This window comes from Melospiza georgiana, chromosome Z, assembly GCF_028018845.1.
Source record: "Melospiza georgiana isolate bMelGeo1 chromosome Z, bMelGeo1.pri, whole genome shotgun sequence".
Lineage (NCBI taxonomy): Eukaryota > Metazoa > Chordata > Aves > Passeriformes > Passerellidae > Melospiza > Melospiza georgiana.
The window spans coordinates 69,907,402-69,935,315 of NC_080465.1; the positions used below are offsets into that span (position 1 = coordinate 69,907,402).

Sequence of the window (27,914 nt, forward strand, 5' to 3'; positions counted from 1 at the left end):
ATGTTCTTAGCCAATTTGAAAAAAAATAGTGCATTCCTTCATTTTTTATTTTCCAAGAAAACCATAATTTTTCAAGTTAGTTATTAACCACTTTTTAGTTAAAAAAAAAAGTTTTCCTGTGGGCTGTTAGTGATGTTCCAAGTGCTGGTGCATATTGAAGGACCTCTTGCTGTTTCTGTACTCGATGTAATTTCATTGCACTTCAAAAGGGCTCTTAAACTGCTCGCTTCTGGCAAATGAAAAGCATTTTTCTTTATTCAAAATTCAATAACAAATAGTATAAATCACATCTCTAATCATTAGTGTGACTAGTTAAGGTATTTTGGTGCAATGTGCCAGGAGTTTGTTTGGGCAAAACACAGATGATAATCCTGCTTATGCCAGCTCCAGGCTGGCCTGTTTCATAGAAGTTGCTTTGTTACAGCACCACGTTTAAAGCAGGCACAATTTCAACCTTCATGTCAGGCAGCCTGTGTGAGTCTCATAAAGGACGCTGAGCTGAGTATTTTTCTTTAAAATACGTACTGCCCAAGCAGGACCAAGAAGCTCCAGTCCTGCTGGTGGGTGTTTAGGGCAAGTTGTTCAAAACAATGTACAGGGCAGTGCCAGCTGTACAAAACCAACTTTGTTAAACATGAATTTAACTGTGTCCCAAAGAATTCAGATCTAATCCTGCCAATACCGACGTGTGTGCAGCCGGCAACCTGCTAATTGTAGCAAAATCCTCCCTACTTCTGCGGTATGCACTTCCTTCTGTGAACGTTAGGCTAGAGTATAAAAAGACGTTTCTCGTGTCCTTTTTAGTTAAATTTAGCACTTCTCAGATGAAAGGCTGATACAGGCAAGTGAAACACAACTATCAGCTCGTACTCACCTCAGGCACAGGGAGGAATAGCATGGTCTGGCTATTCATGAAAAATAAGAATACCATGCCATATCTAGAAAAGCGTTGTATCCTTTAGTAGCTTTGGATGAGGATGTTTGCCAAATGCCAGTTTTCAGCCTTGTCCTTCCCAGTGGTAAAATAAGTTTGTGTTAAATATTTCCATCTTTTGAAAACTTCGAAATATCTATCAAATGTATTTATTCAGCAGAGGGGAAAAGAAAAAGTATTGCTCTCTTTTTTATTTTCTTTTTTTTTTTTTAATTGAGTATTGGTGCAGACCCAAATGCACAATTTTGAACAGAATTTATAAAAAAAAATAGGTTAACAACCTTGAAAAGGAAAAAGAAAAACCACCATTCTGCTACAAGGAGAAAAATATCATTTTTTTATCAGAGGTTCTTTCATACAAGTTGGAAAACAGCTGCACTGCTCTGGGGGAAAAAAACCCATGATAGATGTTTGAATAAAGATGAGTGGGAAGTACAAAGGTCAGGTCTCGATGTGACCCAGAAACTGAATTGCACTGACCCAATATTTTGGTTCTGCAGGTCACAAATTAGAGGACATGGAGGGTCGGGAGGGTGCTACAACCTGTGGATGCCACTCGATCCCTGTCCCCGCAGGGTCCCACCTGCCTGTCCCCACGTCCCGCCTGTCCCCGTGGGGCTCCGTCCCCCCGTGGGAGCCTTCCCGCCCCCGCAGCGGCGGCTCGCAAGGGGTTAAACTTGTGAGCACCGACACGTTGAGGGGGAGTAGCCAAGACCAAGCAGCAAAAACATCACAGCGCATTCCTGGGTAGTCGTCAGCTGCCAGCATCTGATTAAAACCATATCGCTCGCTGTGAGTGGCTAACTAATCTGAAGGCGAGAGCGCAACCGAATATTTAACCGGGGCCCCGGTCCCAGCCAGGCTACCGGCTGAGCTCATCGGATCATGCAGGGAGAGGCACGGATATAGCCCGTAAGGAGCTTTGCGCGCCGGCCTCGGCTCTCGCACGGCCGGGGAGGGGGTGAAGGGGTGAAGGAGCTGTGACCGGGGAAAGACTTTTTTTTTTTATTTTTATTTTTTGCGACGACGCGACATTGTGTGCCGGCGGCGGGGCGCGGGGTACGTGTGGGGTGGGCGCTGGCACGGCTGGTGCCGCAGGAGGGGCGCTGAGTACCCGCCCGGCCGGCCGGTCTCGGCTCCGCAGCCGCGCTGAGGGGCGCTGAGTGCCCGCCTGGCCGGACTCGGCTCCGCAGCCGCGCTGAGGGGCGCTGAGTGCCCGCCTGGCCGGTCTCGGCTCGGCAGCCGCGCTGAGGGGCGGTGGGTGCCCGCCCGCCCGGCCGGACTCGGCTCCGCAGCCGCGCTGAGGGGCGGTGGGTGCCCGCCCGCCCGGCCGGACTCGGCTCCGCAGCCGCGCTGAGGGGCGGTGGGTGCCCGCCCGCCCGGCCGGACTCGGCTCGGCAGCCGCGCTGAGGGGCGGTGGGTGCCCGCCCGTCCGGCCGGGCTCGGCTCCGCAGCCGCGCTGAGGGGCGGTGGGTGCCCGCCCGCCCGGACGGGCTGGGCTCGGCTCGGCAGCCGCACTGAGGGGCGGTGGGTGCCCGCCCGCCCGGACGGGCTGGGCTCGGCTCGGCAGCCGCACTGAGGGGCGGTGGGTGCCCGCCCGCCCGGACGGGCTGGGCTCGGCTCGGCAGCCGCGCTGAGGGGCGCTGAGTGCCCAGCCGCGCTGAGGGGCCGCGCTGGGGCGGGGGCGCCCGGCCGGTCGGTCTCGGCTCCGCAGCCGCGCTGGGTGCCTGCCCGCCCGGCCGGTCGGTCTCGGCTCCGCAGCCGCGCTGAGGGGCGCTGAGTGCCCGCCTGGCCGGACTCGGCTCCGCAGCCGCGCTGAGGGGCGCTGAGTGCCCGCCTGGCCGGACTCGGCTCCGCAGCCGCGCTGAGGGGCGGTGGGTGCCCGCCCGCCCGGCCGGACTCGGCTCGGCAGCCGCGCTGAGGGGCGGTGGGTGCCCGCCCGCCCGGCCGGGCTCGGCTCCGCAGCCGCGCTGAGGGGCGGTGGGTGCCCGCCCGCCCGGCCGGGCTCGGCTCGGCAGCCGCGCTGAGGGGCGGTGGGTGCCCGCCCGCCCGGACGGGCTGGGCTCGGCTCGGCAGCCGCGCTGAGGGGCGGTGGGTGCCCGCCCGCCCGGACGGGCTGGGCTCGGCTCGGCAGCCGCGCTGAGGGGCGCTGAGTGCCCAGCCGCGCTGAGGGGCCGCGCTGGGGCGGGGGCGCCGCGGCGGCCCCGTCCCCTCCCGTGGGGCTCTCGGCGCTGCCCGGGCCGGGCTCCAGGCTGCCTGTCCCGGCCGAGCTGCGGGAGAAGCCGCCCGCATCCTGCTCCTGGCTCCGGCGGGGCGGCTGGCCGGGGAAATGTGAGAGTAAAGCAATATAAACGCGCCTTTTCAGTTCTGTGTGTGGGGAGGATGGGGTCGAAATAATTAAATAGATTAACTATATAAACTGTAAATTTCCTGGGCTTTATAGCCAATTGTTATAATAAATAACTAATATGAAATAAGCTCTCTAATAGCAGAGATAATGAGAGTGCAGGTTAGGATGCTGTGAAGCAGGAGTAGGGTTTTGTTCTGGTTTAGGATGGAGTGCCCGTACTGTTTTTCATGGAACACTCCTCTGTCTGCCAGTGAATTTCTGCATGCTTCTTCAGTCTGGGGTAAACTGGGATAGCTGTAGATGTTGATGATTTTCTGGAATTAGTCTTCTATTGTGACAGAGAAACTGACTTCTCAGGTGATGATATATAAAGTCCAATGTCCGTTATATGGTGACACTTGACAATGCCAGTGCAGTGAGCCATAAGACAAATGCAGGTGTTGCCAACATAGACAGATCTCCTCAGGTGGACTTCTTTGTAAAGAGGTTTTACCCCTCAGAAATGTTGGTTACTCAAATGCTTTCTATAAATTCACTGGTAACACTGGTGATTTTATTATTTTGAGAGTTGGAAATTTTTAAGTCTTCTCCTAATTAAGCTAAATTTGCCTTAAAAGGGAGCACTTGTTTCTTCACAAGTCTTTTGTAACTTTCGTAAACAAGGCTGCCCAAAAGTAACCAAATCTGAGAGCATGGAGGTACACTGTATGCTAAAAAATGGCCGTAGGTATGCTCTAGGAAGGCAATGTCTCTGTAAATAGACAAAGTTAAAGATGCAGATTCAAATAGAGAAAAAAATTAATTGTGAAGGTATGTGTTGTAGTTTGCCGTGAAGACTTGACAGGCAGCATTAAACTAAAAGGATGACATTGTGTCTGGTAGTGACCTATTAGGCAATTATAATGCTAGCAGGTCTTTGTGTCAGCTTCTGTTAGGACCTTCCTGGAGGTAGGTGAGGCTGGAGACGTGAATTGTAATCCACAGAAGATCATTCCAGATGAGCATTCTGTAAGGGTGCCCACCACATCTGTTCAAAGAAGCACTGCAGTTGCATCCAGCAGAATGTTTCTTGAGCCACAATCAGCTTTTCAAAGTTTCCTGGATGGTGTGAGGATGTGGTCACATCTGAAGCAAAAATTTTTATTAATAGTGGGCTTGTTTTGGAAGAATGACAACCAAATGGTAGCAAAGGTAAGGAGGATGAGAGTGCTGAATCAATGTCAGGTGAGTCACCAGAACAGAGGCTTAACTAGCAAACACCATGGTTTGGAGCATAGGAAAGCTCAGTGTAAAATTGAGTGAATTTTTGTGAAGGTAAAGGTGATGTCTAATCTGCTGTATGCCTTCTACAATGCTGCTAAGCATCTCTACACAATCTATTTTCTCATTGAGAAGAGCATTACCTGTTAAACCTCATGCAGACCAGTAGCTGCTATAGATGTACTTCTTCTTAGAGGCTCAAGGCCTCTATTTCTCAAGCAGATATGAGAAGAAACTTATGATTATGATGTATGGAAAGGGTAGGTTTTTGTCTCTGTGGGAAAGCAAATAAATGTACTTAATGTCAAGGAAGGGTGAATCCAACGTGGCTGCTCAGAAATCAAAGTAGAAAAGCCATAGTTGGAGATTAGATGTAAAAGTGCACCAATATTCCATAGCTGTTGGGTATTGTTCCCAAACCTGCTGATTTTTTCTGTCTTATTGGTGCTCTCCTTTCCTAGTAAACCTCACACTTTTAGGAAATTTGTGTGACAGCTGGGTTAACCCTGGGAATGCTCATGGAATTTATTCAGCAAGGATAGCAGTATGTGACCACTACAGAAGCATGAATTTACCTGTACAAAGCAATAAATTCCTCATCTAGAGAAAGCTAGCTTGATCTGGAAACAGGGCTGATGCAAATTCTGCTTGCTGGCTAGATTCTTTCAAAACAAATGTTGAAGCAGCATGAAGGTAACTTTGTAACCTGCAAGTATTTTGGAGAAAAACTTCAGATCTTGCATGCAGACAAATGGATTGTTAGTAGAATCAAGATGATACCACTGGGATCAGGGACTGCCAAGAGGTTTTAATGAGCTTCTGCTGTGAAACACAAACAGGGATAAGCCACTACTCGCTACCTCAGCATGGACTCCACAGAAGTACAACTTGAGGTTATGTTAAAGAGATCAAATCAAATAAGGTGTCTGAGGATTGTAACTGAGAAGAAAAACTGGCATTAGAAACCTGATTCTGAGGCTGTGCTTGGGTTCAGGGGTCTCAGGGTTATAAAGAAGCTGGATGAAGCACAGTGTCAGGCCTAGTCAATAAACAGGAGGTACCAGTTTCAACAGGATTATCTTGTTTATACCAGCTGGGCAGTTGAGTACTGAACAAAGCATCTTCTCCCATCCAGGTCTTCTCAGCCCTGGCTGATGGAGACATAGACCATTCTAGTCTCTCCTTGTCTGAAAGATTATGCCTTGCATATGCTCTGGAGTGCTTGAGGATGATTTGTCTCAGCTGAAATGCCCTCTAGATATCTGCCCCTAATTATCGATGTGATTTTAAAATTAATTTTAAAAGTTTTTAATATAGCTTTATAGCTGGTTCATGTCCCCTTAAATCCAAAAGCTCAGACATTACAGGGCCAGATAAGGACAGATTATTGGCCTTGGAGCTGAATTTCCTGCTGTTCTGTCAGTTCATGTTGCATGTTCATCTCAAGCAGTAAGATGAGGATTATTTCTTCAGCAGAAAAAGTAGGTCTAAGAGACAGGATAATGGACCTTCACCTTGACAGTCAGGAAGCTTCATGACAATGTCAGGAAGTTATGCCTCCAGCAAAGTCTGTTCAAATCCTAATGCTGATGTGCCACACACCTAATCATTTTAGCCCCATGGCTAAAATGCCTATGGATGAAACCTTCGTCTTAGGAGGGGGCAAAAGAAATTGGGAACACTAAGGCTGCTGTTTTAATATTACAACCTGTTTTTCTACCTTTCAGATCTCTTCTTTGCCCTGTCAGAATGTGGTCATTTGTGCTTTGAGGCAAGGGACAAAGGTCACTGTGTGTGTAAGGACTAGTTTTCTAGTAGCTCAAATCACAGATCTGTCTGGAAACAATGGCTGCCCTGGTTGATGGAAGGTAAACTCTAGATCTGATGCTTCTCCTTGTATGCTTCTGAGGGATGGGGGCATCCCAATAACGTACTGCCAAGACTATCACAGAGATGGAAAATTAGAGAGACCCTGGTCAAGATTGCTTTATAGTCTGGATTCATGAATTGTAGTGTAAACTTCTTCTAGTATGCGTAATTGTAATTACTGGTAGGGAAACTTACTGTAGAACAGTCATCTATGAAACTCTATTAGCTGTTCAATGGGATACCTACTGTAAGAACTGTAGTGGAACTCTAAAATTCCTAGTTAATCCTTTCTTACCTCTGGTACAGATCCTTCCACACCACCTTTTTAGATTTGAGTCTTGTGTAGTTATTCATTGCCTTTCTTGCTACAGATACAAGGGAGAGCTGGGGGCCTTGGTAATAACTAATCTTGAAGGCAAGTGTAACCCTTATATTAAGCAATATGCCTCATAATACTTAACAAGACTGGAACTGCTGTAGAGGAGCGTACAACAAGTAGGCTCTGCAAGCAGAATTTTCATCAGTCTTCTCAGAATACATAATGAACATAATTTGCATCTCTTACAAGAGGCAGTGTGGAGTGACTCCTGTGGCAGTAACTGCTACAACAATTTGTGTATTGAGAGGCACAGTATCTGGGGGGTAGGTGGAGTGCTCTTCAGTTACTGCTGGGATGAATGTTTAATGATAGGCTTTTGGCTGCTCCTGGAATAACCGGGCTGGGTAAGCAAACTGCAGTACCCAACAACGTGGCCAGGATTGCACGGGTTTAGGCTGTGTGAATGCAAGAATAGTACAGGAAAATCCTATTTATCATACCAATAAATTTGTGAACCAGTAGAGAGCACAAGAGTAAGCTGTGCAAAACATATGCAATTTCTCTCAGTACAGCTTGCATGTACCCAAACTGCAAAGAAGGATAGCAGTGCCAGCAGCAGACAGTTAACTGTATGCAGCTGACATAACCTATGATAACAGCTTCAATATGTGTCAAGTTCCTGCTCTGAGAAGGAGGGGTGAAAAGCATGGTTATTGGCAAAAGTCCTTCACTATACTAGCAAGCAAGAATATCAGAAACAGGCCTTCTAGGCAGGAGAGCTTTAGGAGTACAGCTGGAAATGAAGTGTTTGATTTGTTGTTCAGTTCAAACTCAGTGGCATCTGGGTAAACACTAGCTGCCTTGAGTAACAACTGCTTTGCTTCTATGTTGTTTGGTATAGCCAGTGAGTCTCAAGAAGGAATACTGGCAAAAGGTTGAGCAGCAGCCACATTGCTTGAGATTCCTCATCCCTTGGGCAGGTGATGCTTTCCTTAGCAGTAACTACAGCAGGCAGCTGAGCTCTGGCTCAGGTGCCACTAATTTGTGAGGCTTCACAACTGGAAACTAAAGAGTTACAGAGGAGTGCTCCCTTGGCAGGTTGTAAAATATTTTGTCTTCTTGAAGGCTGAAAGGAAGAAAATTCTTGTGGATAATTTAAATATATAATCTAATTAGTCTCTGTTTCCAAAGTAATAGCTCTCTATCAAGAAAGGTATCCCAGTATGCCCTTCCAATTTCTTTCTAAGGGAAGAGTTTGGAGTTCAGATGTTGGTATTGCTGGTACTAAAATAATTTCTTAATTCAATAAATTAATGATTAGGTCACCATAGCTAATGAACAGAGCAGGAAAGGCTGCTATCAAGCCTTGTTGCAGCATTATTCCTGGAACAACTAATAATTTAAGGTGGACTAGCTAGAAATTTGGGCACTACATTTAGATACTGAAGTTCCTGGCTGAAAAATAATTCTATCAAACACTATGACAGTGCTAGTTTACTTCATCTTGTGATTAATTCTTCAGGGAACCAGATAAAATGAGCTCATTAAATGCTTTTCACTTGTGAATAGGTATTGTTCCATGTGTTCATCAGGTACAGCTTATTTAAACTGGTCATTACTGCTCTTGAGCCCACTGCTTTAATCTTCCTGCAAAAGATATATTTATTTCCATGACAAGTGGAAGAAAAATCTGAAGTAGAGCCACTGCTGTAGCTGGGTTGACAAGTGACTTATTATCTGTTCAGAAATCATGTGCTTGAAAGCATAGTAGAATGATAAAAAAGTACCAATTGAATTGCACCACTTGAACAGTATGACCTGTTCAGTCTCAGCTGCTAACTTAGTGATATTCTCTTGGCCATGATTCAAGTGTGTATGAAACACTTTCAGGAACTTGAATTTCTATGTTCTTGCTAAAAACCCAGAGGTTCAGAGGAGGCTGATGTGATGAGAACAGACTGTTCTGTTCAAGTGATGAAATAGCAGCTGGCAAGTTGGCTGAGCGGTGAGCTCTCTGTGTGGTTTCTCAGGCGTGATCCTGTACCAGCCATTTTACATGCCAACATCTGTAGCTGACATGGCTAATTAGTGCACTGAGATCTTTATCTGCTTTGTAGCTGGTACTAGGGAAGGGAGCAGCATGAGGGAGGTATTCCCTGATGTGTTTAATGCTGCACTTCTATCCTACTAAGCAGATGAAGGTCACCCTTCCCTGTTTCTCATTAGTGATTGTATATGATGAACACAGCTGGACTATATTCCACATCCTGCAATATGTTAAGTGCTGTTGCAGTTTATTCCAAACTGGAATTGGTGTTGACAAAGGAAGCCATTGGCTTAAGTCTGCCTTTAGTACCTCAACAAAGTACCAGTCCACCTCTTCGGTAAGAAGACAAAACATCAAAGAGGGCTTGAAAAGCAAGTTGCATGCTGGAAGTTCCCTAAAGTAAAATCCTGTTTTTCTAGAAATACTTGGTCCAACAGGTAAGTGCCTGGTTTAACTAAAGTCACAATATCAAACAAATGATCTCTTGAACAAAAATCACATTTCTACCAATCTACAGCCTAAGCAGGACAGTTCAACAGGATTTTTGAACTGAATGATGGTTGCATTGCTAATGTAAGCCTTACTGAATTGTGGGAGTGACAATTAGCTGCACTTGCCAGGCAGTGTTGTTTAATATCCTTTTTCCCCCTCTCTGTTACAAGACAAACCATGGGACCTTTGGTTATGCTCTGCAGTATAAAAGTATGTATTCAGTCATCTTTCTGACAAGTAATACTGCTCTTGCATTCCAGACATTGCTAGAACAGCAGGTGAATAGTTCCCAAGCCATCTGTGAACTTTCTTCTACTACTTGTCTTCATGCAGGTATTAGTCATGTGTAAGTGTGAACACATCAGATACAACTACCTGTAGGTAAGACGGTTACTTCTCATGGATATTAGTTGCTGTTAGTTACTGAACTGGATATCAGTTCATAACAGAATAGTTTGATTGTTTGAATAGAGAAAACAGGCTAATGTTAATGCTTGAATCAGAACAAGCATCTAGAATGTTCCATCTAAATCATTGTAATCTCTTGTGTCATGTTACAGAAGGTTTACTCAACTTGAACTCTTTAGAAACTGTGAGATACCAGAGCAATGGGTGTTCTAGCAATGAAAGAAAACATTTAAGATTATATTTTATTTGACTCCTCAGCATGAGTGATCCTGTTTAAAAAGCAAAAGTCTGATTAATACTTTTATGGTTTTGATTTATTAATGCATGCCTAGGGCTTCTCAAGGCTACTACCATTGAAGCAGGACGGGAACTAAGCAGAAAATGTGATAATCAGATGGGGAGTTGTTAGATGTAAATGTTAGTCAGCCCTACAGGGGCTCACCCAAATCTGCTGTTATACTCCTGATGTGAGCAGAAGGCTGCCAGTCAAGATGATTTACTGAAAACAGACTGTCTGGCTTTACAACTTTGACTCTTCCCAGTCACTGTGTGAATTGCTGTTCAGCCTTTAGCCTTTCTTAGCTTGAAAACTAAAATCTTGAATTCACAAGCACAGCCTTCTAACCAGAAGAACCTGAGTAACCCTTCAAGAATGGTGGGGGAGGAAACAACCTGCCCCAGAAGCATGTTCAGCAGTTGAGCTGTTGCTGTACTTCCTGTTACTAGTTCATCCTAACAGTATTTCACTCAGTAGTAAAAGCTTCTCTTGTCCTCTCCCGGCCTTACAAATTCTAATTTGAGGTTAATATTTAAATGCAATTACTCTTTAATCTGAATCATGTACTTGTAGGGACAAAGAAGGAGCACAGACTGTGAAGAGGACAAAGTATTGGGCTGCTGAGCAGATGTTGAGCTTATCTACCTCTGACTTTTTGGATGTCCCTAACCTTTTAGATAATGTCTCATCAACTTTGAGATGTTTATATTTGTCTGCTGAGAGGGGAAAAACCTGTCTGTTGGTGAGGATTCTCTTCAGTCCTTAATTCTATGACAAACTACAGCCATAATGAAGATACTCAATTCACTTGTCCACAGGACAAAAACATAATCATTAAGGGTATCTATTGCATCTCCACCCCTTTCTCAAATAAAAGATATCTGTAAAAGCATCTCTAAGGGAAGCTAAATGTTTCTCAACAAAAATTGTTCGGCATGTTCTCCCAAGTCTTCTAAAAAACAGGTATTTCAGGGATGACTTGTCATTACTGACAGCCCTCGGCAAAGTTCAAAGACACCAAAAGTGCAGTATACCAGAAGTTATGAGACTGACTTTCCTAAGGTAACTGTGTAGAAACGAAGCACAAGTCTTGAAGGGAGAGTAGTCTGACTTGATTCAGCAGGTAGCAGGTCATACATCAAGCACTGTATGTTGAGGGCCTGACGTGGAGTTTGTCTGAGGAGTCATCAGTATCTATCTGCTGTCCACAGGACAGTCCCTGAAGGAGAGGAGGAAGATACTGCTAGTGGTCTCTTTGCAAGCCCTGTCTGGAGTAAATTGAAAAGTGGGTGAGAAGAATGTGTATGATATGAATGTGGTGATATGGGCAAGTTTGGTTCACTTCTCCCAAGGTGGCAGCATTTGTAAATCTGTACTCTTAGGAATTTTGAAACCGCACATTTAGCGTAGCAATGAAGATGGGCCATACAACTGATTAGTGAATAATTAAGGTGTGGTGATACCAATGGACTCGTCGTCGACATGGATGAGATCCAAACTGCTTTAAAGTAAGTGCTGATATAGTTGTTGGGGCAATGACCTTATTCTTTACTATGCCAGCATACCTGAAGGCTCAGCTGTCCTTTCACTCTTGCATACAAGCACATGCATCTCTAACCTTGCCACATTTGCTGGCTGACTCTTTTGACATGGCTTCAAAATTAACGTGTAAGAAAACAATTCTACTCTTGTTGCCTTCCACCTGTAGCTGGAGCAAGGAAAATCTACCAAGAGGCTGAGTACTGTGAAAGGAAGCCCCCAAGAAACAAATGGAAGATTTTGACTTAATTTTAGTTACTTGCATATTAAGCACACCACACTTTCCACTAAGATAACACAAACTTAAGTGTGATGAAGACCTTGGCTAGCTTTATCTTGAGTGTAAAGCACAGAAACTGTATTTACTTGTGGTTGAGGCTTTTTTATAGTGAGCAGAATAGATTACTGCTAGCTCAAGCTACATGTTCCCCACCCCCCCAGGGAAATTTTAAGGTGAAGACAGAGACAATTTAGTACTGGACATGTGGCTTAACTCAGGTATCAAGAATTAGTTATTTAAAATATGAACACGTATTAAGCTTGCCTTTGTCTATCATTGTGTTTTTAGTTTCACTAATTCTGTGGTTTCTGAGGTGATTTTCAAAGACACCGAGTTCTCCAAAGGTATGATAAAGGACCATCATATACTGCAAAATCTCACTAGGAAACATGAGTTTTGGCAGATCTCAGATGTGAGAGTAGGTTCTGTAAAGTAGCAGAAGGCCATCACTAATCTAAAATTGCATTGCCAACACTAAAAATGAGCTTTCCCATAGTAAGATAGGGTATTTGCAAAGGCTCAGCCACACTTGTGTGTATCCCTTCCTGTCTTCCTTCATTGTGGGTTTTTTTACTATCTGGTTCTATAAAAATTTGTGGTCTGATTTCCACACAAAGGAAATCATGGAGGCAGATGGCAGTGATGATCAGAGATGCCTGGAATTCAAAGGTGGCAGCTGCACATGTAGACATAGACCAGTTTACAGTTGTCATAGTGAGGTATTGCTCGTGCATATTTTCTCCTTCCTAAGTTATTTCTTTTTTATTGCCTCTTAATTTTACTTCAACATGTGATGCAAGTTGTATTCCAACACAGCTGGGTGTAGCTCTGCTAATTAGAGGAAGAAGGATCACTGGTAGGCAGGATTCAGTGCCTTGAGGTTCTTATTTCTTCTTTCCAGAATGGAGCTAGGCAGAATGTCCTAAAGTTATAACTCAGCTTCTTGAGAACACATCTTATTTCTCTCTTCTGGGCCTTTTCCTTCTATTCTCTCAACAGTAATCTTCCACACAGGAGTGGATGTTTAATTAATGATCCTACCTTAACTCTCTTCCTTCCTTTATTTCTGAAGGACCTGATAAATCTAGGGAGGGATTCCTTATGCTTATGTCTAAAAGGTAGCTCTACCCAAAACTATACTATCAGGCAAAGTAGCTGATAGAAGCTCTTCTTTCTCAGTAACTAAGTAGCTTAGTTACTCTGATAGAAGAATTCAGTTAACTTCATTTTATCTGATTAAAATGTGGATTTCAATAGGCACAATCTGTTTCAGCATTGTTGCAAGTAGTCTGCAAAATCCCTGTGGGCTTAATAGTTGTCCCCTTGACCCTTTGTCAGAATGGACACTCAAGCCACTCTTTCAGTGATAACACTTCTTAAATAACCATGGCTTGCTAAACAGAACTCCTCCTCTAACATGAATTTCTACTCAGAACCACTTGAAACTTTCACAGCAACACCTTTGTTCCCTTGCATCAAATGTTCCCTGACTGTGGCCAGATAAGTTTCTTACAGAGGAGAACAGGTATAGCTGACAGTTCTTTCCCATTTGAGCACTCTTATCTCTGTTGATTTACTTGACCAATGCTAAATGCAATTCACAAGCCATCTGGTGAGAAGCTAGGTCTAATTTTGCTTAGATTAGCTAGTTCCCTAAAGGCCTTCCTCCTGGTTAAATGAAAATGGAGGCTTTCAGAGTGAAGTTCTCTTTAGGACCTAGGAATTTGTGTTCTTCCTGGGTTAAGAGTCAATTAAGAATTTATAGCCATTTTTCAGTTAGTGGCAAGCTGGTTGAGTCAGTCTGGTTAGCAGTAAATTGGAGGAAGGGAAGGCAGGAGTGAGAGCAAAACCCTGAAAGTACATTTCAAGTAATGGGTTAAAGCATCAAATGTTACTAAGACAAATGAGGAATTGACTATTGAGACTAACAAACTTCTAATGCAAGGGGCTATGCAATGCTTCAGTACTTGTATCTACATACAAATTGTGTCTCAAATGCTAGATAAAAGGGATGGCTTGATTTATAGCAGCTTGCCTGGATGTAGGGTGCATTAAAAAGGATCCCAATTATTTAAATATTATTAGTTCTCATAAAAACAATTTTTTAACTTCATTTGTTATCCTAAAATTCAAGGGATGAACTGCAGCCATTGCAATATCCCAGACAGAAGATTGATAGAATGGTAGCAGATGTGGATATTCTTTCTGGCTTGGTTTAGATCTTCATAACTCCATAAAGCTGCTCTGAGTACCTCTGTATGGTGAGAGTGAGTGCTTCAGCCGTGTTGGAACAAAACATGGTGACTGTAACTTATTTTTTTAATTTGTCTCTCAGAGGCAAAAGGGTCACATGGCATAGAGGTAAGTTCTAAAAGTCCATAGTTTCTTGTCAATTTGCAGGGTTTTTGAAAATCTGAATGCTACTTGATTACTGCAAAGACAAGGATGTGAGGGGTTTGGCTTGAGGTTCTGTTGTGTTTTTACTGGAACAGTCTGTCTGCAGCCTGAGGAAATTTAGTTTTACCTGTTGGGTGTTATAACCTCTGACTTTGCTGGTTATAAAAACATGAACAATATCTACTGGCATCTTTTTGGGTGTTTTGGTGTCATCCTCATAATACTTTGGAACAGATTCCGAGCAAATGTTTCTTGCGTTCTCTCCTACGCTACTTTAGAGATGCAGCTGGCAGTGCTGAAGAAGAATAAACCAAAATACCTGGGGTTCTATAAATAGCCTTAAAAGGTAAAAAAAGCTAAAGATTGACAGATTAAAACATGTTGGTGCAAGTACAGTCCATTGGTGTAGATCAGTGTGCCCTACTGCTTGGGTGTTACTGAGGTGAGAGTTCATCACCTCCTGGCAGTGACTTCGTGCTCTGTATGATCAGAGTCAGACCTGCCCTCTGATCACTCCTTATGCTTTCAGGCTTTGTCAGGCATCAGTGTGCAGCAGAACTTCAGGTGGACTAAAAGCTCTAATAAAAGTATTTCTTCCTCAAGGTAAAATATTATTTCTGTCTTCTAACTGTTATTTGGGTTTTTAAGCCTACAGTGAACATAACTGGCCACAGTCCCATCATGTCTACTGAAGCTGAAACTACTGCTACCAACAGTCAGCCTGAACAACAGGCTCCACCAAAGGCACAATCTTCAAAGAAGGAAAAAAAGAAAGGTAAGAAATGCTTACCACATGAAGACCTCCTCTATTCTGTGTCCTTAATCTTTTTCATTTGCCAATACTAATATCACCCTCCCACTACTGCTGAAATAACTCTGTTTACCACCTGACCAGAAGAGTGAGTAAATATGCCAGTATAATAAACTTAACCAGAAGGTAGGCTTTTCATTTTAAAAGCTTTTTTCTAGCCTGAAGTTCTAAAGCTCTCTGTTCCACTGTTAAGTGAGTGATTTGCTGAGCCTGACAAATAAGCAAGAGCCTGGAAAAGAGAGATTCTTCTGAGGAGGTGACCAGACGCTGGAGCACTGTGATAACCCTTAGTCTGAACTTTACCCTGACTCCTCCTGAGCCTCCAGAAAGGAGATTTGTGCTGAATACAAATTCTAGTCCAGAGAAGCTAGAAAACTCATTCCATGAGAATTATCGTATATCAGATAATAGATTTTTTGATAGATTAGATCATGTAAATATAATTATCTCATATAAAAATACATACCTGGGTACATACTTGAGCAATGTTGAGCATGCAGAGAAGAAAAGCAAGCAGTTCCTAGTAGCAGGAACAGCAGAAAAAACAAATTAGCTAAAATCCCAAATGCTTAGAACCAAAGTACCAGGACTCATTGTATGATGGTGCTGATACCAGGTTCTTAAATGCGAACTGGGAGATTCTTTTTGCACAGCAAGAAGAGAACTGCCTACATCAGAGCATGGGGATAACACCTAAAGGCCTTACTGAACATCCTGTATGGCCATGGGAAGTACCATTTCTGCATGGTGTCATTAATTCTTAGCACCTATATCTACTTGACTGTTGCTTTTCCACATTTTATTCTTTTATGTGGTGAACAATTGTTCCGAAGCCCCCAGACATTAGCACTGGGCTCCACTCTTTGAACCAAAGCCCCATTCTGCAAGAGTACTGTGACCTTAAAGGAGTATCTGTCTTGCACTGCACACAGATTGTTAGTCAGCTGTACTCAAGAGACAGTTCTAACCTGTATTTGGTGAATACTTATATGGTGTATATTTTTTTAAGATCATGAATCTCAACATAGCTGTTTCTATCATAAAAAAAAAAAAAAAAAAAAAAAAAAAAAAAAAAAAAAAAAAAACCAACCAAACAAAAAAACCCCCAATCCACCCAAATGTAAAAATAACCTCAAAAAAACAAACAGACCCACCAAACCTTTTCTCTTTCTCCAGGGCCAGAAAAAACAGATGAATCTCTCTTGGCTAGATTCAAAGGTGATGGTGTAAAATACAAGGCTAAACTGATTGGCATAGATGATGTTCCTGAGGCAAGAGGAGACAAAATGAGTCAGGATTCAATGATGAAGCTGAAGGTAAGGGCTTGATCTGTCACGTAAGGAACAATCTCTGGTTAGCCTTCAAAAAGCAGATCGGTCACTTTGGCAAAACTTCAGATACAGCTTAATGGTAATGTAGTTACTAACAGCACCATCTAGATGGATGTTGCTTCCTGTACTCTAACCTCTGGCTCAAAGGACATTTCTCTGAAAGTCTGGGAACATTCCTTTTGGTCTGTAGGCATCCAGTATGAATGATGGCAGTATGAATTTCATTACAAATTATGAGCTCGAGTTTTGGAGGGGAAGGGGGAATTGCTGTGAAATTGAACACTGACCTCAAAGCACAAGTTGGCATCCTGTGTCAATGATGACACTGAGAGATACAGAAAAATTAAAAAAATAAATTAATCCCTGCAGCAACAAAGACCATTGCTTCTGTAGTGCAGAACACTCACATACCTTCAATTAGACTGGAAAAGCAGGTAAAGATGCTGCTACTGCAGCAATTTTGTGAACTAAAATCTGTTTTAAGGCTCTAAAACATTTACAGAGGAAACCATCTAGATCTGTGGTATCACTTTACACCTAAGCAGTCATATATTACAAATAAGTTAAAGCTCAATCCAACAGAAGTCTCATGGATACTTTGGTATTCATTCTTTTCAGGGAATGGCAGCAGCAGCCCGTTCCCAGGGCCAACACAAACAGAAGATCTCGGTAAACATCTCCCTCTCTGGTATCAAGATAATAGATGAAAAAACTGGGGTAAGATAAAACTTATTTTCTTAATGTGATTCTTAAAGATAGTGAGGCACCTGGAAGTTAGACCGATACGAACTAGATTCTTATTTGGACACTATACCTCACTTCCACATATAAAAATTGGCTTGAGAAATGTTTGTAATGCTGAAGAGTCCTGTCGGAAAGACAGCTGTGTCCTATTGTGATTAACCAAAGGTTGATGAGTCTGAGGTTTGGACTGAAGATTTTTTTACAATCATTCTCACTACAGAGAATGGCAACTATTATATTTTCAGAAATTTAAACCAATATTTTTTGCTTTTTTCCCAATTCCAGGTCATAGAACATGAGCATCCAGTAAACAAAATCTCCTTTATTGCTCGGGATGTAACAGACAATCGTGCCTTTGGCTATATATGTGGAGGAGAAGGCCAGCACCAATTTTTTGCCATAAAAACAGCCCAACAGGTATGAGTCAGACACTTTTTCATGTGCTATGGATAATGTTGTTGTGTAAATATTTAACATGTGATAAAGGTCTAGTGTTTTGTGGTAATACTACAGAATTCCTCTGGAGAATACCAGCATGCATGGACAGATTTTATTGAAAGAAAGACAATAGGAATTGACTGTGTCACCACTGGCTTATGTCTTGTAGAGTTTCTTTGTAGTCCAGAATAAAATCCCTCAAGTAGTCTTGGTTATTATGATCAACAATGCTTAACTTGTCTGTGAAAGTCATTAGTGAGATGAACAGAGCCATTAGCACAGGCTTCCCACTGTGAAAGTATAATTCTTAAGTAAAATAGCCAGAGCTTCATTCTGAACTAACAGAAATATAGAACTAGTTAGTCTATTCACATGATGCTTTGCCTTGTGCAGCAAGGAGATCACTTACTCAATTGCAATAATGATTCTGGGGCCTGTAAACGGCAGATCTGGTCCTCCTAGGACCTCCTAACCTGAACTTGTTGGGAGGAATTCTGATCCTTCTGTGATAAGTTCCTCACATGCAGAAATCCTGTGTGCAAGGTTAGTATCTCTGAGGGGAATCTCAATACTATATTCTGGAAAAAGCTACTTAAAAATACCACTAAGAATTATGCAGCTTCAAAAACAACCTGAAGTTAGGTATTTTTTATTTATCAGCTTGTCTTTAGAATGATTTTATAATAATCACTATAATGACTTGATGAGCCCAGACTTCAAAGCTAGATTTTTTTACCCATTCCTACCTGCCCTCCTGGAGAACCTGCTGGCAGCTTTTGACCCCCTACAAGTCCTCCACTGAGGAGCTCCTTGTTGGAGCATGTTAGTACTTCAGTAACAGCTATAAGGCCTTCTTTTAAGTCTTTTTTATTAATTTGTCAGCATTCTGACCAGTAATTGTATTGATTTCAGTGGAATTGTAGGTTAAGCACAAAAGCCTTTTGTATGCACTCTGGAGTCTGTTCCTTCATTTCACCATGGGGTGCTGCTTGCCAGCCTCTAAGCCCAGCCAGGCCTTAGACAGCTCTTGACTTGCTGCTGTGTGTTTTTGTCATAAACTTGTAAGTAAGGAAGTAAGTAATTTGTTTGTAAGTAAGGGCTTCTGCAGCTCTAGCCTGCTGCAGCTGTTACTCCTTGTTAAAGCTGATGATTCTTGCAATGGCTCTTCCCACAGCTGCATGTCTTATACTCCTTGATTAGGAGAGGATGGTGCTCAGGTGAAAGCAGTGAGATCTGTACAAAGGATTCTCTGCTTGTGCCAATGGTAGTGGCTGAAGATGGGAAGGTGTCCTAGTCCAGGCACTGACAAGTGTTCCAAAGCAGTGCAGCTAAACTCACCACCATCTCACCAACAACATTCTTGTTAATAGATGTGCGGGGCATGCCGTGCCTTTCTAATTCATATTAAACTGTCATCATGTCACAGATCCCATTTAAAGCTGGTCTCTAAAGCTTTACACATTTGAGGTGATGATAATCTTACTTTATGCTTGCCTTGCTCCTTTCCTATTTTTACACTGTTTAAAATAAAAGTAGTATTATATATAGAAGTTTTCTCCACATTCAGTTGGTAGCAAATAGACAAATGCAAAATATTCTTCCTCTCTGGAGATGACCAGAAGGCTTGGATAAACTTTGCAATTCTAGGACTTGCCATGCACTTAAGAAGCACTGCTATCAGCTTTTTAGCAAAAACATAGCAGGTTAGCACAAATTCATGTACAGCCACTTTTGTAGAGTTAACAACAGTTCTACACTGTTTGTGTTCCATTCCTCTGGGATTATACATAAGCAGAATCTTGTATGAAGACTAAACAGGTCTTTAAACTCCTGATTTTCCTGTTATCTCAAGTCTTGCACCATTTAGGGAAGTTTGGCTTGTTGCACTGATTGCAGCAGTAGAAGTCCAGGTAAAAGTAATACATGGCCTAAAATCTACATTCTTTTCCAGGCCGAGCCTCTGGTTTCTGATCTTAAGGACCTCTTCCAACTAATTTATAATATGAAGAAGAAGGAAGAAGAAGAAAAGAAAAAGGTGAGTAAAAATCTAGAAACTGCATGAGTCTGCATAAAGCTTGTTTCAATTTTGGCTGACATTTGGGCTCTTGTAAGTCTTGATACTAAGCTGTGCCTAAATCCAGAAACACTGGAAGCTATTGGTTGGCAGTTGTGCCAGGTGTCTGACTGCCTAGGTCAGGTGAGCTTCTCCAAAGTGAGAGACTTTTGATATTCTACATGATGTTTAGGTATTAAAAGTCTTTTTTCTTTAGAGTGATGTAAGACTGTGGTAGGTCACTTCCACTCAGCCTCTGTTGATTAGGTATGCTGCTGCACCACATCTAACTTTTACTTTCTCTATGCTGCCATCATTATGAAGGCAATGTCAGATGCCAAATTACATTGAAATGGAAGTGAAAGGGATCTGTGGATCTAATACTGAGTAGTAATCTCTCTCATGCTTCCCTTCCCTGTCACTTTCTTTTTAAAGCCCACAAGTTCCTTGCTTAAGCCAAATTTTGAAATTCCAATTATTTCTGACACTGTTATACATCTATTACAGAATGATGGTGAAGAACTGCCTGCTGATCAAGCTGACAAAATGAAACCGGTAGGTTAAATTTCAAAACTTTTTGTTGATGGCATTAAAGATTTCAAAACTGACTGTCCCCATATTGTGTAGGAAATGCAGTGTTTATAGTGTTTACTGCAGATTTTACAGTATATCTACATTATGCTTCATTGTTTTTCTTGTGAGAGCTCTAACAGATGCCAATTCTTTCAATATTTCTGGTTTCAAGGGAGTTGACCAGATGGATTTGTTTGGGGATATGTCAACACCACCTGATATGAGCAGTTCCACAGTAAGTAGAGTCTAGCTTACTTACCTTGGCTTTTTCTTTGAAAGCAAATTTAGTCCTAGTACGGGTTTTACTGAGACATCTGCCTAGCAATCATCACTGTGCTAGTGGGGTAGGGCCATAAAAGTATCCACTTAGCCACTAGATGTCATTCTAGTACTTAATTCTACTCACGTCGTTCTAGCTCAAAATCTGGCCTAATTGCACAAAAGAGTGCATAAGCCTTATCATAGCTCAGAGACCCCAAAAAACCACCATGTTAAACCTGGCACTGTAAGCCACCATCAGCAGGATGCAGTTGGTGCTGTCAACCCAGCCAGTGACCAAGTCTCACCCTTCTTCTGCAGGCTTGGTAGAGAATTAGCATGTTACCTTCCACTAGTTCTACAGTGTTATTCTGAAGCTGAGACTGCAATTTGAAGTCAAACCAAGGCAGTGTGATTTCACAACTTGTCAGAACGAAGGATTGGAACTCAAGCAGGGGTCTGTGACTCAAGTGAAAGTCTAGGTGTAATTCCTACTCACTCTACAGTCACTAGGTTGAAGAATAAGTATCTGATATTTAACTAGGGGATCTGAAAACAGATGTTTCAGTATTGGGTTTCCAGGACCAAATAGCTGTAATTTGACTATAAACACCAGTGCTTTCCTGTGTGATTTTGAATATTTACCTGTATAATGTTTTGGATACTAGGATCTCTTCTTTTGCAGCTATTTTCCTTGATTTTTTTCACTGTGCAGCAAAATCTATATATAACTAATTTCATTTTTCTCTCTGAAAAAAATAGGAAGCTAAAGAGATTCTGTTAGTGGATTTTAATTCTGAAATTGAGACCAAACAAACCTTTGCAAAAGAGGATCTCTTCTTGAATGACATCACAGCCTCTCTTCCACAACCAAAGGCACAGACACGCTTCTTTCCTGGGAGTTCTTTCTCTACCACTCTCAACTTCTTTCCTGCACCTAATCCAGACCCTTTCAGTGATGATCCTTTCACACGGCCAGCCAAATCTACACCACCTTCATTTGATTCTCTAAAATCTGATCAGAAGAAAAATCCAACTACTTTGACATCAGGGGGTAATGGTGATCCAAATGGTGATGTTGACTGCTTTGATAAACAGTTTGACCAGATTTCTAATAGAACTGGCAAACAAGAAGCATTAACATGCCAGTGGCCACTTGAGAGTAAGTCACCTGCAGCAAGAATTCCCAATGTGATACCAGAGAGAGAAAGGAATGGCTTTCCTGAAGCCTCAACAAACCTGTTTCTGGAAGGTGCTTCCAAAGGAACATCTCTGCAGAATGGAGCAAAACTGGATTCTGAAAACAATATCCAACTCATGCCACATGAGCCTATAACAATTAGTCCACCACCACAGAGTACCAAACCAGGAAGAGGAAGGAGATCCGTCAAGGTGAACAGTGTTCAAGTAATTTATGGTGATCTGATTTTATTTGAAGAAGCTGGGTGAAGGCAGCCTTTCTTATTACTGTATAACTGGCTACCTAGCTTCACAACATGTCTGCTTCTGCCTGCCCTGCTCACACTAACCTCTCTGCAGCCAAAGTACCTTCTAATATCTATGAATGAATGCTTCATAGTAGCTATGGTCACTAAATTCTATACTCTCTTCTTTAATGCTGCCATACTCCTGTAAAGGTCTGGTAAGTAAGCTGCTATGCATATTAACACTTGATACCATGCCAGAATCTGTTATGATAGCAGTATAACCTTTTATGATAGCAGTATGCCCATCAACCTAGGGTCTCATGACAATAAGGTATTAGTACTAGCTTACCAAAGCCCATGTGGTTTCTCAGTATTTGCCTACTGAAGGAAATTAACTTGCCTGATTAGGCAGAGTGTGGCCCTGGATCACCTTCATTTGTCTTGTACTCAAATTATGCAAAACTCCTGGCCTTGCCACAACCACAGGGGTTTCTGCAGACTAAGTAGTAGAGTTTAAAGGGGTAGGGTGCAGAGGGAAGCTCACTTGTAGCAAATAATTCACCCATTTAAAGTCCTGCTGTTCCGCTGTTGCCTTGTGACTACTACATATTTTACCTATTTTATGCCGTGTATTTCCATAGGCATGAACAAAAGGGTGATGTTTGAAGCTCCTATACTCTAAATGCTACATCAAAACTCCCTCCTCTTCTTTAGATGAAAAAAGTCTCCTTTGGACTCTGGACTAGGGAGCCCTGGTTGTGCTAGCATGTGTTCTGCCATAGCATCTCACTTTCTTTTTCTTTCTAGGCTGCATCGGATGACTTGTTCAGCTCAGACTTCTTTGTGCCATCTACAGAGAGCCTGAGCTCAGGGGCACAGCCAGCAGCTTCGCCAGCTAACCCACTGGACCTCTTCAGAAACAGCTCTACCATAGCATCTCCATTGGGTGCTCTAGGTTAGTTTACAAAAGTAAATGTTTTGTTCTACTCCAAGATATCTGCTAGCACCAAACATGGATTCTAGTCTTCCTTTACTTCTTGTGTAGTGCTATACCCTTTAACCCATGTGCTGTTTGCCCTAAACTATTAAGTTCTGCAAATGCTAAACTCTGCATCCTCAACTGAATCAGGATTAAAGCAGTTAACTGCTTTAACTTTGACAGCAGATTCCTGCTTCAAGTACACAAGGCTCAAGTGAGCCAAGCACAACTTGAGAGGTCAGGGTAACTTTGCTGCACAGTATGTTAATAATCATTTAAACAGAAGCAGCTGTATGGCAAATCCTCCTGTCACTTCTGTGCTAGAACTGTGTTCATCCTTCCCTTAAAACAACTTCAATTATGTCCTTGCAGCGCTGAAATGCAGCAAAGTAAAAATTTAAACCCTTTCTCCCACTGCCTTTCTCCCAAATGATTTGATTTGTAAGTGCAAATCAAGAGATTTTTGCAGAAAGTACATGAAAATCTTTTGCTAATACCGTTTATGGAATTGATACACTCCTGCTTGTGATCTTCAGATGACTGAAGTGCTGTGTAACAACAATCTCCCCCCAGGTGGCTTTCCATTATCTTCAACACCATGGAACCCACAGGCAGTTTCCTTCGCTCAGGCCACATCAGCCCTTCATGCGTTAATAGCTGCTCAGTCTCCAGGACCTACTCCGCCACTTGCCTTAGGTACTCATGCAGTGTCAGGCTGGAACCACTCAGTAACTTTTGATGTTACACCCACTCAGTCTTCTGGTCTCTGGTCACAGCCCAGTTCCTGGGCACAGTTCCAGAGCAGCATGTTCACATCTCCATCGTTCCCAGCCCAGACACCCTCAACACTGCCCTCCATGTCAACATCAGCTAGCCCACCCCAGCCACCACCCAGAACTACGCCGCAGAAGGAGCTGTCTAAGAAAGAGAGTGATGCGTTCATTGCTCTGGACCCACTTGGGGATAAAGAAATGAAGGATGTCAAGGAAATGTTCAAAGACTTCCAGCTGACAAAGCCGCCTGCAGTACCAGCAAGGAGAGGAGAACAGCAAAGCCTTTCAGGTGCTCCTGGAGTTCTCAGCAGTTACTCTAATAGTAAAGTAGGCATTTCTAAAGATAGTACAGATCATGATGAAATGGCAGCTAGCAAGCTGTCTGCCAAAATGACTGGTTACATTTTGGAGTTAATGGTTACTGAAATAGAGGGTTGAAAGGCTAGCTCAACTAGAAAAATCGAAGACTTAGCAGCAGCATGGCTGAACACTGACACCTAGTGCCTAAATTATTTGACTAGACCGAGTAAACCTAATTCTGTACATTGATAGAATTTCCATATGTTTTAAGCTTAGTCAGGGACGAGCAGGAGTTAATATTGTGACTCAGAGTCACTCTAAGAAAATTCCGGTTAATTTTTTTGTGTTTCTAATTAGATGAGCTGTGGTGTTGCTATACAAGCAGACCTGAGTGGTTGCTAAATCTGTCAAGTAATTATAGCAGTATGTCTCTCTTTTTTAGAACCACCAATGCCTGTTCCTCGACAAAGTGCGTTGCCAGCTGAAGGCATGTTTGAAAGTCAAGATAAAACAGATCCTTTTGGTGCCTCATCTGTAAGTAGTAAAAAAACCCAACAAAAGAAACAAAAACCAAAACAAACTACAAACACCTTAACACCAAAATGCCCAAATGACATCAACACCACAAAAAAAGCAATCAAAACCCTTTTTTTCTCGCCTTAATAACTGCATTGCCTATGTTTGAGCACTAGTTTAGTTCTGGCTTTAGAGGCCATACAACAAAAAACTTGCATCTTTGAGGCTAATATGTGATCTAGCAGAGGGTATCTGTTGTAAGAAGGTTAACAAAGGTTAACAAAGCATTATTCCACTTGGCTTGGCACCACAACCAGTTGCCCATGGTGCAAAGTTCTGTAGTATTGGGACACTCTACAAAAGAGTATCACAATGTAGCTGCAGAAATACTCCACTTTGGTTATATATAACCCTCTTTAGAGCAGACTAAGCCATGTGGATTGTGAAGCTCTCTAGCTGAACAAATAAGAGGTTCCATGTTCAGGGCTCTAGGGGAGAAAGTGGCTTCACCAGATCACTCTAATTGAGACAGGGCACTTAAAGCCCTCAATGAAAATTCTGGACCAATACCAGAGTGCTGACTTAAGACTTCTAGCATTTGACTAAAAGATATCTCATGACTTCACTGGCTCCAAAGGAGTGTTCAGTAGCAAACAGTTTTCTGAAGAAAAGTCCTTGCCTTGGACTAGCACAAAAGCTAACATGGCTTAGAGCCCCCTTCTTTTGTTGATGCAGTACAGTAAATGTGTGTTTAGCTGGAGCTATGAAGTGTTCTTTTCAGGTGTTTGAACAGGAAATAGCTCATAGAGCCATGCAGTGTAAATCTGGTGAAAACTGGAAATCCACTAACCGCTTATCTCTTGTTCTGTAGATGGAATCTCAGAATCCACCTTCTGGTCCTTTTGGTGATCAATTTGGCAACCCATTTGCATAGATCAGGTGAGTCTTCCCCTAACAAGCCAACCTACTTCATCCTCTGAAATTTATTGAGGAAATGTTTGGCAAAGAGATATCCAAAAACTGCAGTAGCTTCACACTGATGCTCTCTGAAATATGGCAAACAGTGCTTGGAGGAACTTCTGCTAAAGTACCTCTATCAGATTTGCACATAGCTGTAGTCTGTCTAAGCCTAGCCAGCTTCACTTTGTTAGAAATAAAGACTTTATTCTTCTGCAGATTTAAATCCCAAGCCCACAGTAGATCTAGATTTCCTTTCCTGGAGGAAAATTAATGACTATATACATGCTGCAGATCTCAGAGGAGCTGACTTAATACTTTCAGATATCTGTGGGGAATGTTAGCATAGAGTGCCCTTTATACAGCATACAGCTTTCTGAAGTTTAATCACCTCAGCAATGGCTGTTTTGCACTCTGAGTAAATTGGAATAAAACTAGAATAAGGCTACTAGACTCTTATTCTGATTTTTAATCAAAAGCTGTTACAAGCACTTTTGTTGCTAGAAAATAATGCAATTTGAAGTTTCATACCATTGACTGAAGAGCATGATCTACTGATCCAGCAAATCTTCTGCCATACCTTTCAGTCTTCCCCTGAAATACTGTTTAGCTTCTGATAGAATAACAAGTGTTGATATTTATTGCTTTAGTTTTGTTCTCAGTGGCTTTGTTTAAGCAATAAAGCACAACTCATAACCATCCTAACACTAATTCCTTTCCATCATACTAGGTATAACCAGAAAAGGACGAATGGAATAACTGGACCTCTTCTCAACGTGATTTTTCTATGTGTTTCACTTTGCTGTCTGCTATTCTTGCTGATGTTTCATGATGTCTGCAGTCTAAACTCTATCCAGATGGATTGAAGCATGGACCCTCAAAGAACATGCTGTGAAGACAATTCAGGGCAAAGCAAATGGGGATATTGACTCACGCTGAAAACCCAAATTCAAGTTGGTGGATGTTACCTTTACTTTGGTTCTTTGCACTCCTTTACAGAGAGGTTGGCAGCACTGAGTAATGTGTCTTGTACCATTTCCCTTTACACAGCACTTACTGTCCCAAAACAGAGGAGCTTAATGTTCCTAGGGGAGAGATGTTGCCTTTGCATAAGGGTCTAGAATTAGTAGCTGAAACTCCACAACATAAACAACTAGGTCAGCTGCCCATGATGACAGCAGCAGCCAGTTGTAAAGTTAAGGGGATGCTATGGAGTTCTAATTTGTGACTGCACAGATTACTTGGTCTCTTAGCCCCAAAAATGTAACTATATGTAGAGGAAAATAATACTGGTCTATTTAACTAAAAGTAAAGGCATCATTCCACCATAAATGTGTCATTAAGGGACTGCGGAGTCTGTAACAGCACTGCTGAAGCCCTGAGTACTAGAGGCCTACACTGTAAGCTGAAAAACTTCTTGCAGAACATTTAGGTAGCTGTGGACACTAACTGTTGTCTTGGTGCTAATATGGCAGTTTTCAGGGAGGGAAAACTACTAGGATTACTTTCCTGTTAATGTGGCTTGGCAAATAAATGAAACAAGCAGGTAGGGTTCTTGCTTGTATCTCTGAGTTCCTGATGTGCTCAGTTTGATTTGTCACTTGGTGTACTGAGGGATGTTTCCAGCATGCTAGAAAACAAAAACACCAAAAGGCTTTACTCCATGCCTAGGCTCCTGGTGAACAGATACACCACCTCTGTGCCATTAATGTGAGGTAAAAAAATCATCTATTGGAAAGCTTGCCTTTTCTCAAGAGCCTCTTTACTAACAGGTTTTGGAACCAGATACAACTGCCTGTGACAGCTACATTCTTGGCCAGTGGTGATGACTGATGTGTCAGAAGTTTTTCTGTTAATGTTAAGTATAAACTTGAAATGTTATTGTTAAATCAAATGCCTAAGCCATTGCTAAACTGGAGAGCTAAGAAAGTCAACTTGAATACCGCCTTAGTACCCAATTCAGCCAGTCATGCAATTAGTCTTGTATACAAACTTCTCTTGCACTTTCTGTAATGCAAAAATGTTTTCAAAAATTAAAAAAAAATCATGAATTTAAGTATTTGTCTCAAACTGGAAATGTAGAAACTTATTGATGTTACACTGTTATATAAAACTGTAGTACCTGTTACTTAATGGCATTAAAATGGCACTCTTCATATCAAATGAACATCAGTGTGGCTGTTAATTTTGTCCTCTGTAAGTGTCTTGGGGTCTAGTTGACATTAGAAGTTTAAAGTCTGCTGAGAATCATTCCTCACAGGTTCTGTAGCTGTCTGATGTCAAAGGGGCTTTCTGTAACTTCTTGCATAGGACCTGTTCAACGAATGCTGTGCCATATTAAAATATAAAAATTTCAAACTGATTTAGTAAAAACCATCACTAGAACTTTGGCTGCTCAGCCTGAGCTTGTTGCTGCTAAAGATGCTTTCTTGCTTCTTTCTGCAGGACTGCGGAAGCTAAGTACTTAGATTGCATTGCACTCAGAAGTTTCAATAATTCAGCTTGTATATTTCAGGTTTGCAGATCTAAACTGATGCTGGAAAATCTCAGTTAGAACATCTTGTGTTCAGAAGAAATTATAT

At 42.3% G+C, this 27,914-nt stretch overlaps 1 protein-coding gene across 2 annotated transcripts; it reads left to right on the plus strand.

The window, feature by feature from the left end:
- The first annotated feature begins 1,690 nt into the window (after window positions 1-1,690).
- DAB2 (DAB adaptor protein 2) lies at window positions 1,691-27,499 on the plus strand. Of its 2 annotated transcripts, none has more exons than XM_058043914.1 (14): window positions 1,691-1,846; window positions 14,821-14,947; window positions 16,160-16,299; window positions 16,933-17,031; window positions 17,344-17,475; window positions 19,448-19,531; window positions 20,057-20,104; window positions 20,295-20,357; window positions 21,143-21,772; window positions 22,615-22,762; window positions 23,360-23,848; window positions 24,302-24,393; window positions 25,247-25,314; window positions 26,063-27,499. In XM_058043914.1, exons 2-13 carry the CDS (start codon window positions 14,854-14,856, stop codon window positions 25,307-25,309), a joined length of 2,082 nt encoding a protein of 693 aa, XP_057899897.1. In that variant the 5' UTR covers window positions 1,691-1,846; window positions 14,821-14,853; the 3' UTR covers window positions 25,310-25,314; window positions 26,063-27,499. The 2 variants fall into 2 exon arrangements, with proteins under 2 accessions (XP_057899897.1, XP_057899898.1); XM_058043915.1 differs by having other exon boundaries at window positions 14,828-14,947.
- Window positions 27,500-27,914: the final 415 nt, after the last annotated feature.

Bases quoted from the DNA above. Each gene is read 5' to 3' on its own strand.
- DAB2 (XM_058043914.1), top strand. From the start codon at position 14,854: ATGTCTACTGAAGCTGAAACTACTGCTACCAACAGTCAGCCTGAACAA. The intron at 14,948-16,159 runs GTAAGAAATGCT...CTCTTTCTCCAG, and splicing joins AAAGAAGGAAAAAAAGAAAG to GGCCAGAAAAAACAGATGAA. The intron at 20,358-21,142 runs GTAAGTAGAGTC...TGAAAAAAATAG, and splicing joins CTGATATGAGCAGTTCCACA to GAAGCTAAAGAGATTCTGTT.